Raw genomic sequence first — 11,572 nt, forward strand, 5'->3', positions numbered from 1 at the left:
CGACCCATCTGTTTCTTTTTTTGTAACATGAGAGTCTCTGAGGGCTGCTGCGGGTTTTGGAAACACTTTGAAAAGCTGCCCTGTCACTCAGACCTGTAGATGTGCAGCACATTGGCCTTAAATTCAAGTCCCCCGTGGTTTTGTGGGGACTACATGTTCAAATCCATTTTTGTTTTAGTACATCTTAGGAAAATGAGTGCATTAGATTGCTCATTTCATGGATAGTCTAAGGATGAAGAGCAAGTTCATCTCGCCCTGAGATAAAGGAGAATATGAAGTCAGTGCCAGTTTATGCCACCCGGCAACACGAACACGGAGACCCACTTAATGACTGAGGTTAGGGAAGTGTTTTTTGTGAGTTTCAGATGGGAACAGGGGACAGGTCTGCCTTGGGGCTGTGGACGCTCGGTGGCCAGGTGCCTGTGACCTGGTATGATCCCCTGGGCTCCCGATGCCCCTCTCCCACGTATACCCCAGGTTTCCGGGATTTCAGGGAAGCAGAATACAGTCAGCCTCAGGTCACATTGGTGACCACAAGCCCAATCCATGTTTTAAAAATAGAACCCAAGGCACATGAATAAATCTCTGTTCACCCCCATCCCTGTGCAGAATATCTCCAAAGGAAATTGCTCCTATTACCCCATTCTGCCGCAGAGCGCACAGCCACCGAGCTCCGTGTCCCTCTGTTAATTCTGTGGGTGGGATGGACTGTGCTTTCCTGGCTTACTGGAGGGGCTGGAACACCGCTCGCCTAATTGGGCATCGATTCCAGTAAGCCTGCCACTGTGTCACAGTGTGTTCAAGGCTGGCTGAGCCAAGATCAGACCACTGAGGGGAGGACCTGCCGGGTGCTCTGAGGACTCTGGGAGCGGTGATCCCAGGGCACTGCGGGGAGCTCTGGCCTCATCCCAGCATCGGAAGGGAGGCTGATCTTCCTGCTGGCAGCCCTGGGCGGCAACCACGGGCCCAGGAACCATCAGCCAGCTCAGGAGGGGACTGGGGCAGCCCGTCACTGCCCATTCATTGGCCCAGAAGCTTCCCCTGGATGAGTTCTGGCAGAGGGACCTTCAGGAAGACCCACGAAGAGTGTGGAACAGGCCCAGCAGTGAGTGGCCTCGTTCTCTGCCCCTGGGCAGAAAGGAGTCGGTCACAGGAAGGTCCCCCTCCAGAGTGCCCCTCTGGCCTCCTGGCCCCCTCGACTCTGCCCTGGTGACCCACCCGCTGTCATGTGATCTGACTGCTGTCTGCTGCTTTTCCCACCACACGTGTCCAGAACCCATTCCAGACAGTGCTGGGCCCTCACCCCTCTGCACGTCCCGCCCTGTGTCTGCTCCAGTCCCGGGGCACCCGGCCAGCCGCTCCTTTATCTGGAGTGCCCCCTGCCCACCCCCTTCCCGGGACCCCTTCTCCCTTCCCTCCTGCACCCTACACCACTGCCCCAAGCTGGCACGGCCCCTGGCAACCTGAGCTCCCCGGCACTCCTCACAGGTCCCCTGGCAGTCATACGGGAAGCAGGGGAGGGGTCACCAGGTCTCAGAGGAGAAGGCAGAGGCTGGGACTCTGCTGTCGGGAGCCCCATCCCCTCTTCCCTCAGGAGCCCCCTGGTGACCCCCAGAGACTCAAGGCTCGCAGCCCAGGGCTGCCCAGAGGGAACCCTACGAGCCTCACTGCCCCCGGGCTCGGGTGGACTGAGCCTGGAGGCTGGATGGTCAGAGCAACCCAGACCCTTAGCATCACCCACGCCCCCACGGGTGCCTCTGGAGACCCAGGCAGGGCTCAGTCCTGCTGGAGCCTGGTCCTCTCCATGCCCTTTTTGTCTGCTCGGAGAATGTGGGGGATGCCAAGGCTGGTGGTGACAAAACCTGGTGGCCTCAGAAGCTAGGCCTGCGGGCTGAGGGTGGGCCTGGGTCCCAGGGCTGCCCAGAGGGTGGGGGGCATGGGTGAGGCCTCCCCTCACAACACTGGGTGTGGGTGATGCTTCCTGGCTCCATGGCAGCTCTGACCCTGCACCAATTCCAGTGGCTCAGCCTGGAGCTGCAGGGTGACCCTGAGCTCGGGCAGCAGAAGGGCTGAGGAAGGGTGGTGGGTGGAGAACTGAGGGTGCGGGCAGCGTGACCAGGCTGGGTCTGTCCTGACCGTGTGCTGCTGCTCACAGGTCACTGCAGGCCTCTGCTCTGGTGTGGGTGACAAGCACTTCTTCTCTGGCCCACCTACTGTGCCTTCTTGTGCTGGGTGCCAGAAAGTCTAGCTGAGGAAAGAAGTCTAGGGAGACAGCGTGCAGTGCAGCCTAAGGATAGTGCCACAGCAGTCTGCTGTCACTGCTGGAGTGAGTGACAGCAAACGTGTTCTGCCGAAAGAGCCTGGCAAGCAAGACACTCAGTGATGCGTGGACGAGAGTGCACAGATGACGGGACCGGTGCTTGGGTGCAGAGGGGGATGGGTAGGTGGGTGAGTGCACTGGTGAGTAGGTTTGCAGATAGATGGGTGATGGATGGATGGATGGATGGATGGATGGTCAGTGGGTGGGTGGGTGGATATATGATTAGGTGGATGGGTGGATGTTGAGGGGTTAGGTGGGTGGTTGATGGATGGATGGATCGGGGGTGGGGGTGGGGAGGTGAGCTGCCCTTGCTGGAAGGTGTCTGGCACAGAGTGAGTGTAAGTTGCTGTGGGTGAGCAGCAGATCTTCATATCTGTCCTGAATGTCGTGATCATGGGGAAACGGGAGATGCTGGTTTAGATCCCACACTCGGATGCCCACACGCATCCTTTCCTTTGGGTGTGCCTCTGGTCTAACGTCCAGTGCCCCTGTCTCACCAGTGCCCACTCCTTCCTGTTGGGGCCTGTTCCCCACAGCTCCAGGTCTTCCACTCCAGGAAGAGAGGCCACTCCACCCACTCCAACCCCCTGACAGGCCATCACAGCCTCCCCCTTTCTGGTTATCCCACAGCCTTTGTGTGAGGCCTTCAATAGTGTAGCTCCAAAGGAAGGCCAACAGGGAGAACTGGGGGGTGGAAGGGGACATTAAGAAGCCATTGAGGTGCCCTGAAATTCACGTTAGCCGCCTGGGGGTGGCCTGGCCTATGCAGGGGTCTTGGAGTCAAATGGCAGTGCAGAGCCCACCCCAGCTCAGTGCACGTGGGTGCTGGGAGGATGGTGCCCAAGACCTCATGTGGCCTGTGCCAGGAGAGGGCGGTCAGGTGCTGGGCCTGCTGGGCCACCTGCTTGGCACGTGCACCTTTTCTTTTTTGAGTCTCACCTTCCTCCAGAGTACAAGCTGCTCAGGGACAGGACCGGAGCTTGCAAACCAGTGGTCCTGGGGTTGAACCAGCCATCTGCACACAGAGTCCCAGATGGTTGTCATGAATGACCTATTTCTAAAATGTGGGCTATTTCATATGCAAGTCAGGATTTCTGGCTTCTAGAAAAATCAAAATCTCTGGCAGCCTGGGCCCCTGTTCCTGTCCCCTCCTGGTGGTAGTCAGGACTCTCAAAAGTGGCCTGGACCCCACCTGCAGCAGGCACTGAGTGTGTGACTCCAGGCGGACTACCTTCTGAGAGTCATGGAGCAGAATCAAGAACGTGAGGGAACCTGTCCCAGTGCTGTGACATGCTCTCTGTCCCCTGCCCTGCAGCTTCACACAGGCCATGCTGCGCCAACCCAAGATGGAGGGCCTGGATAACCCCGCCGCCTTCTGCTTGGGCCTGGTGCTCCTGGGTGTGGGCACCTTGTTTGTGCTGTCCAGCTTCTTTGCACTTGGATTCACCGGAACCTTTCTAGGTAAGACTCAGGGCTGGGTGAGCTTGGGCAGGTACACTGGGGTCCAAGGATGAGTGGGGCCCAGCACCAGGGACCCAGCTGACTCCCAGCTCCACCACCAACTCTGGGTTTGGCCTGTCCATGGTTAAAATGGGGGGTTGGGGGTGGGCTCTACTATCTCATCTGACTCCTGGTCAGTGACCTTGTGCTCTCCCTGGGGTCCTGCTGGCATGGACAGAAGCAGTGGTAACTCTTCTCGGGTGCACGGTCACAGCCATGCCCTGCTAGCCCTGGGGAGCTCCCAGAATGCTTGGCTGCCAGGCCAGATGGGGTCTTGGCTTGTTGTGTTTGGGCCAGCAGTAGGGCTGACACAGGTCTAGGGTGGGGTGCAGGGTGGAGGGGCATTGTCCTTCCTTCATTCTCCAGTCCCTATGGCTCTTGTACTTTGGGAATGGGTGCCCAGTGCTGGCCTGGCCAGACATCCACTCCCTGCCACGATAACAGCAGCTTCCAACCCCTTGGAAGCCTGGGAGCTGAGGGGAAAACCAGCAGGAGGAGGCTGGGGCAGGGGCAGAGGGAAGCTGGCAGCTGCCATACAGGGAGCTCCTCCCACCCGCAGGGTCTACCTAACGTGGTCCTTCCTCCGTCTCCAGCACCCGGCCAGATGCAGACTCTGGGCTTCAGCCTTCTGCAGGGCGCCGTGGCAGTCCATGGGGTCCTGCCAGCTTGCCTGGCCTCCCTGTGCAGAGTGCCCCATCCACCTTGGCCTTGTCCCCAGGAGCCAGCCCCAAACTCTGTGTGACTGTTTATGTGTTCAGGACTAGCTAGGTCCAAAGGGATCAGGTGGCACTGAGTCCTGCTTTTCTGATTGCCTAGGCAGGGCCTTGGTGGGACAGTGGGAGTGGGCACACTGCCCTTGGTTCTGTGCTTCCTACCCAGGCAGGAGCTGCAGGGAGCCGCCCAAAAGAGCAGAGATGGGAACCCTGGGAGAGGGGAGCCGTGCACCTGGGTCTGCAGGTGCAGGCAGGAGAAGACCAGGCCTTAGGACAGAGGAACGGGGGACTGACAGAGCAGCAAGACACAGCTGCAGAGGGGCACAGCCAGGGCAGGACTGGAGGTTGGGCAGAGGACCTGGTCATTCTGAGGGAGCTGGGAGCAGGGAAGGGGACCCATTTGGAGGAGCAGAGACTGGTGCGACTGAGACTGGAGGTTGGGAACCCTGGGTCAGGAAGTGGCCCTCGCAGTGCTGGGGGCAAGGAGACCAGGAGGGCTCTGCCTGGACCTGGGGTAGGGAGCGCCTGGGGCTCCTGGAGGAGGGGCGCAGCGCTGTTCAGAGGCCAGCACCCCGCAGCGGTCGAGGCTCGGGTGGGTATGGACACGATGGCTGCAGGCCGAGGGCTGGTGGAGTCCTGAGGGGGAGGAAGGATGCCCTGAGGCTGCCATGGGTGGACAGTTAGAAGAACCAGGCAGAGTGCTGGGTGGCTGCAGCTTTGGGACGAACCTCCCCAGAAGATGTGGCCTAGAAATGCTAGAGGGACCCAACAGGCCCTGGATGTGGGCCAAGGCGGTCACTTCCCCAGGAAGGAGCCGAAGAGCCTCTCCCCGCCGCCTGCCCCCAGGCCCCACTGCCCCACTTCCTGCTTCCTGGGAAGAAGGAGGCTCCCAGCAGTCTTCCGGTGGCTCCTCAGGCCCCTGCACTCTTTGTCCCCAACAATGGGCTGCGCTGTGCCTCCCGGGCCCCTCCTCCGGTGGCTTCTCCTTGTCATGCTGCTGCCCTACTTTCTGGTGGAGATGAAGCTCTGTCCCCCCCAGACTGGCAGGAAACAAAGGCAGGATGTCTGCGAGAGGAGGCGGGAGGGCGCAGGGCGTCCTTTATTGAACCGCAGTCCGGAGCCTTTGATGACTGCTGTGCTTGTGATCCCTCGGTCACTTCTTCTGCCCAGAGCAGTCCTGCAAGAAGCCTGAGGTGGCCTGGGCCTTCCCCTGAGGGAGAGCAGTTGGCCAGGGCTGGGGGGTTGGAGCTATGGAAAGAAGTGCCCAAGGCTTAATACCAAGAGCAGGGAAAGGCATGTTCCCAGGAGAGGGGACAGCACTGGCAAAGTCACAGAGGCAGGAAGAAGGGCAAGGCCAGCATGAGGGAGCTCAGAGACAGAGGGGTGAGCAGGTGCTGATGTGGGGTGGGGCTCAGCAACCCAGACCCTGGGGACTCACACCCTCCCAGCATCTGTGGCCTGTTGGGGGCCCCCTGATGCTGTGTGTGCTGAGCCTGTCCCCCGATGGAGGGCCCTGTCTTACCTTCCTCAGGAGTGGTAAGTCCAGGGGACGTAAATGGCCCACTGACCCTCCCGTCCTGCCCTGCTCATCCACAGGTGATTACTTTGGGATCCTCAAGGAGGCAAGAGTGACCACATTCCCCTTCAACATCGTGGACAACCCCATGTACTGGGGGAGCACGGCCAACTACCTGGGCTGGGCCGTCCTGTGAGTATCAGCCTGCGCCCCACCCGCCAGGCCCGGAGGGGGAGGCCATTCAGGGAGCCAAGGGCATCTGGTTCTGATTTCTCAGGAGTTTCTTATCTGTGGCAACAGGAACAACCTCCCTGAACAGGGCTTGGTGAGCTTTCTTCTAAGGGGCCAGGGAGTTCAGGGCCACGGGCAGGGCCTAGCCACTCAGCGTGCCCTGTAGTACAAGTGCGTGCAGAGACGTGGGCAGCAGTGTGGGCGTGGGCCACGCAGCTTCATGTGTGGACACTGAAGTTGGAATTTCAGGTCATTTTCATGTGTCATGAAATATTCTTTGGATTCTTTCACCTGTTTGAAAATGTAAAAAGTGTCCTCTGTCTTGAGGCTGGTGTTTGCTGAGCCCTGAATTAGCACATTAGGGCTGAGAAATCCCCAAGCAATGTGCTGGTCCCACATGCCAGAGGGGCCACGGAGCTGTCCAGGGGCCCAGAGCCAGCCCTGGCTGAGCGAGACCCCTAGGTCCTCCAGGCGCTCCTGACAGGGACCACCAACCTGGGCGGTCAGATGCCCTCCTCCCACAGACAGCCACCTTGTGCCAGTGCAAGTGGGCCCAGGACCTTGGTCTGCCGTGGTCCGTGTGGGCACTAACAAGACCTGTGGTGAAGGAGGCTATACTGTGGCCCTCTGCCTGCTTCTGCAAACCGTGCCCTCCCCACTCTTGCCTGGCAGCTCAGGTCAGTCCGTTTTTTTCTGTAGGAGAGTTTTTTGTAGGAAGCATCTTTTCTGCTTTTTATTTAACATTTGAAAATTATTTGTCTAGAATGTTGTAGGTGTTCTCAGAAACCAGAAGGACCCCAAAAGATTAGATCTCGCAGAGTGGACGTCAGGAGCAAGACGTTCCCTCCTAAGACCACAGCCGCTAGGGTCAGTAACGAGAAGCTAGAAGGGGCTGGTGGGTCTGGCTGGGAGCCACCCTGCCCTCACCCACACCCAGACCACGTGATCCCCAGCCCTATAAGTGCACCTGAGGACCGTCCTTCCCACTTGCCTTCAGCACAGCCCCTCTTGCCTGGACCCGGGCAGTGGACTTTGATAAGGGGCAGATGTGCCTGTCTCCAGACTCACTCAGCACACAGGGGACCAAGGACCCTGAGGGAGGGCTCAGAGTGAGACAGGCCCTCTTCCCCGGGTCCTGCTGGCAGCCTCCCGATTCCCCGACACATGAACACCCCTCTAGGGCCAGCAAGCGTGTGCGTGCACACACACACACACACACACACACACACACTGCTGCTCCTGCCCAGATCCCCCACTCCACCCCTGGTCAGGCCTTCCAAACCCACCTTAAGGTGCTCCCTCTGCCAGGGAAACCTCCTGGCCCTGGGGGCCCCCTCTGTTCTCCAGACCCCCTGTGCTGGAATTAGCACTCCGTGGCCCTTCTTTCCAAGGGAAGCACCCATACACATGTCCCCAGCTGCCTCCAAGGACGTTGGCCACACAGCGTTGAGGAGAGGCAAGGGCTCATTTGAGACGAGCCATTACCCAGCTGCCAGACGATGGCCCAGCAGGGCCGCTTCCAGGATGCCCACAGCCCATCCGTCCACCAGGGCCCCATGGCTGAGCACCCAGGCATGGCACCTGGTGGACCAGGATGAGGGTTCCTGAGGGACGTGAGGCTGGACATAGCATAGAGCCCCTGTTCTCTCCAGGCCACCATCTCAGCCCCCTCCAGCAGGGACTGGGTCCCTCTGGGCCCTGTGTGTCCTCATCTGCAGAGCAGGACGGTCTCCACGTTAGGGTGTCCGGACGCCAAGCTGGACCTAGGTGGCCTCTGATGGGAAAGCTTGGTGTCGATGAGAAGAAGAAGAACAAGAGTGCATATCTTTCTCCATCCGGGCTAACGGGACTGTCCACCCCCCAGATCCCACCACACCCCTCCCCACTTCACCCATAGGCCCTGGGGCCATCAGGTCTCTGCCCTGGGGGCGGTGGGGCGTGTGTTGGGGTGCTGGCTGAGGCCTGAGGAGGGGTGGCGTCCTGCTCACACTGCAGGTCTGAGGTGCAGAGTCGGGGGTCCCACCCGCCTCTGTGCTGGGTGCAGTGGCTGCCGGGGACCTTCTCCCCGGGGTCTTGAGGCTGGGGAAGGCTCTTAAAGGGCTTTCCAAGCCCCTCCCTGGGGCCACTCCAGTGACTCCTTTAGGTGCTGGGGTCTGTTTCATTTTGGAGTCATGGAAGGAGGTGAAGATGGACCAGTGCAGCCCCTCCCACAACAGGTGGGAAACAGACGGAGGGCAGGCCTGGCTCTGGCCACAGAGCGACAGGAGGGAACTGTGGACCCTGCTGTGGTGGCTGGCAGTCAGCTGGTGGGCAGGGGAGCGCTTTCCTAGGGGCTGACCCCAAACAGGTGACTCACGTGAATGAGCCTGGACCTGTCCACAGGCAAGGAGACTGGGCCAAGGCAGGTCCACCTGGGGTCATAGCAGCCAGCCGGCCCTCCCATCCAGTCAGTCACGGCCTGTAGCACCCCCTGAGACGGGGACCATGGCCAAGGACCAGGTTTCTCCCTGAGCCCAGCAAGAGACAGTGGCTCTTCAGCCAGGAGGAGCAGGTGACCATCACAGGGCTCCCTGTGGCCCTCTCACAGGCGAGAGAGGCCGAAAAGCCACCCCTGCTAGGATGAGGAGGGCTCAACTCCAGCCCCCGGGCCTTCCACCACTCCAGGTTCCAAGTCTGAACCCCAGAAACGTCCTCTGTGAGTGGTGGGGCAGAGATGAAGGGTCCCAGCTTGGAGCCCAGCTGACCTCTGGGAAGACACAAGCCGAGATCAGAGTTCAGCTCCGGGACCCGCTGCTCACAGGAGCTGCCAGGCCACACCCACCCCCAGTCCCTTGGGGCCACCAGAGGTGCGCCCTGGGGCCCGCCAGCCTGCTCCTGCCAGCCTCCCCCTTCCCCGGGATGCCTGGTGCCTGCTGAGAGGCTCTGTTGGTTCTAGAAGACCGTAGTGGGGCGTGGAGGGAAGCCTAGGGGGGCAGACTCCATGTCTACCCCGAAAACGTCTCTGGTGTCAATCTCCATGTGGCAGTGAGCCCACGCTAGGGATAGTGGCAGAGGTGGGGGCTGAGCTGTGGGGTCAGGCAGGCTTCTCATTCCATGTTGTGCAAGGCCGGGGCTCTGTCCTCCTCAGTGCCCACAGGGAGGATGCCGCTGGACCCTGGGCTCTGGATTTTGTTGTATCTGCATTTGCTCTGTCTCCTCCCAGAGCTCCCAGACAGACAGACTTGTGAGGTCCAGGTGCCAGGGAGTGGGAAGGGCAGAGGGTCCCTGCAGGGACCTCTGCTTTGGGGCTGCCCCCGCCCAGGGAGCCCGGGCTGGCTGGCTGGAGGGCAGCCAGGGAGAGCCTGAGGCCTGGCTCATGCTGCCTGCTGCCTCCTCCTGGGCCGACTGGGCCCCACAGCAAGCCCTCATCTCTCTCCCGCTGATCTGGACGCAGCAGTCCGGCCCTGCAGGAGCCGGTGGGATCAGAGGGAACTGTAGAAATAGCTGGGGGACAGCTTGACAGCAGCTATTTCTGGAAACCTGAGGCAGATGCTCAGAGGCTCCTCAATGTCGTCACTAACAAGCTGCCAGCGCTCGGCAGCACAGCAAGGTCAGAGGCTGGTCACCAGCAGAGAGCCCGTGACAGATGCTCTGGCCAGGCCTGGGCCCACTGCACGCGTTGCCTGGGGCTTCACATCCTCCGGGCCAGGGTGGGGGCTTCAGCTGGGCCTGCGCGGGCCAGGCTGCGTGCCCACCACCCAGGCGGCCTGGCCAGGGCTGGGTGGGGAGGAAGTGGAGCCTCCTCCCCCATGGCCAGAGGTTCAGGGCCATGGCCATGCTCCTGTGGGCAGGGCCTGGGGCTCAGGTGGCCAGAACTGCCCACGGGCTGTGTGCTCTGGAGGGCCCAAACTAGCTTTCTTTTCTTTTCTTTTTTCCCATGTTTTGGAGGATGTTTTATTTTATTTATTTACTTATTTTTTGAGAGAGAAGTAAATTTTCATTTGTTTTGGTACTGAGCCAACATTTTAAGGAAGACTCAGAGCATATTAATGACCAATGGCATTGTATCCATGTAGCACCAAAGCTTTCTAGAAAATTCTTCTTTCTTAAGAACATTGACCCTGGTAGGCAGGGGGAGCATTTCCTTCCCCAGAAGAGTCTCCTGGGCACAGGAGAGCAGGCTCCCCGTGTCCCGAGCTCCAGCCCGGCCTGAGACAGGGAAGAGGTGCAGGCTCTGCCCCGGGAGGACCCAGCCATCCAGGACAGGCCGATGGAGAGACGGTCAGGACTCAGGACCCTGAGGATGGGGCACTGGGAAGTCCAGCTCAGGAAGCTGGGCTCAGAAATAGCTCAGCTCATTTGTCCCCAGTGGTCCCAGTGTCAACCCCCACTGACCATGCATCTGTCCCCACAGACACGCCAGTCCCACGGGCCTGCTGCTGACGGTGATGGTGGCCCTCGTCTACATGGTGGCCGTCCTATATGAGGAGTGAGTAGGGGCCGGCAGGGCAGGGGTCAGTGTGGTTGGCCTTTCCCTGTGGCCAGGCGAGCTCTGCAGCTTCTGCCCACTGGGCCACGCCAGCCACAGGTTGGGAAGCTCAGAGGGGACATGTCCAGGGCCTGCGAGACCCAGGCACCTGGGCAGGTGACTCTGGCCCCATGTGGCTTCTCCCTCACTCTGAAGGCTCCCAGCAGCTCTGGGGGACAGTAAGGACCTGGTCCCCTTGGCATGGGGGCAGGGAGGGGCAGGACTCCAGTGCCTGGCGGGGGTCCCCGCCCTGGCCAGCCGACTGAAGCCCTCGCTGCTCCGCAGGCCGTTCACCGCGGAGATCTACCGGCAGAAGGCCTCCAGGTCTCACCGGAGGAGCTGACGGGTCCCCAGCAGCTCTGCCAAGGGCCTGCCCACTGCGAGGACGCCGCCCGCTCGGGGAGAGTGGTGCTGGGCCACTGCTCCTGCTGGGCCCCGCGTGGGCTGCTCCAGTGCCTTGGAAACCACTGCCTCGGGGGCCCTGGACATGCTGCCATGTGGCCACTGAGCCCCCGCCCCTCGGTCCCCACTGTGCCCACACTCACCAATAAAGACCCCCTGACCCCGGCACCCCCTCCTGATCTCTTTCCACCTCGTCCTCGTCCTCCTGGGGAAGGGGCAGGCTGTGGGCTCCTGGAGGGCCGGGCAGGGCCTGGGTATCCCTCGAGGTTCCCGGCCAGGCAGGCCCTCCCTCTGGCTCGTCCCAGTGCTGAGGTGGCACCGCTGTCCAGGCCTCACGGGAAAGGCACTCAGTGGTTCTCCTGGCAGTGGCCACATCCTCCCCT

At 60.8% G+C, this 11,572-nt stretch overlaps 1 protein-coding gene across 4 annotated transcripts in view; it reads left to right on the forward strand.

The window, feature by feature from the left end:
* Positions 1–11,357, forward strand: part of Pemt (phosphatidylethanolamine N-methyltransferase) — a 75,596-nt gene extending 64,239 nt beyond the window's left edge. For all 4 annotated transcript variants that reach the window (XM_021736011.3, XM_005339449.4, XM_021736010.3 and 1 more), the window contains 4 exons: positions 3,636–3,781; positions 6,130–6,241; positions 10,674–10,748; positions 11,073–11,357. In XM_021736011.3, coding sequence (XP_021591686.2) covers positions 3,636–3,781; positions 6,130–6,241; positions 10,674–10,748; positions 11,073–11,130 — 391 coding nt within the window. In that variant the 3' untranslated portion in view covers positions 11,131–11,357. The remainder of the gene's footprint in view (positions 1–3,635; positions 3,782–6,129; positions 6,242–10,673; positions 10,749–11,072) is intronic.
* Positions 11,358–11,572: the final 215 nt, after the last annotated feature.

Source organism: Ictidomys tridecemlineatus, chromosome 3 (genome assembly GCF_052094955.1).
Source record: "Ictidomys tridecemlineatus isolate mIctTri1 chromosome 3, mIctTri1.hap1, whole genome shotgun sequence".
Lineage (NCBI taxonomy): Eukaryota > Metazoa > Chordata > Mammalia > Rodentia > Sciuridae > Ictidomys > Ictidomys tridecemlineatus.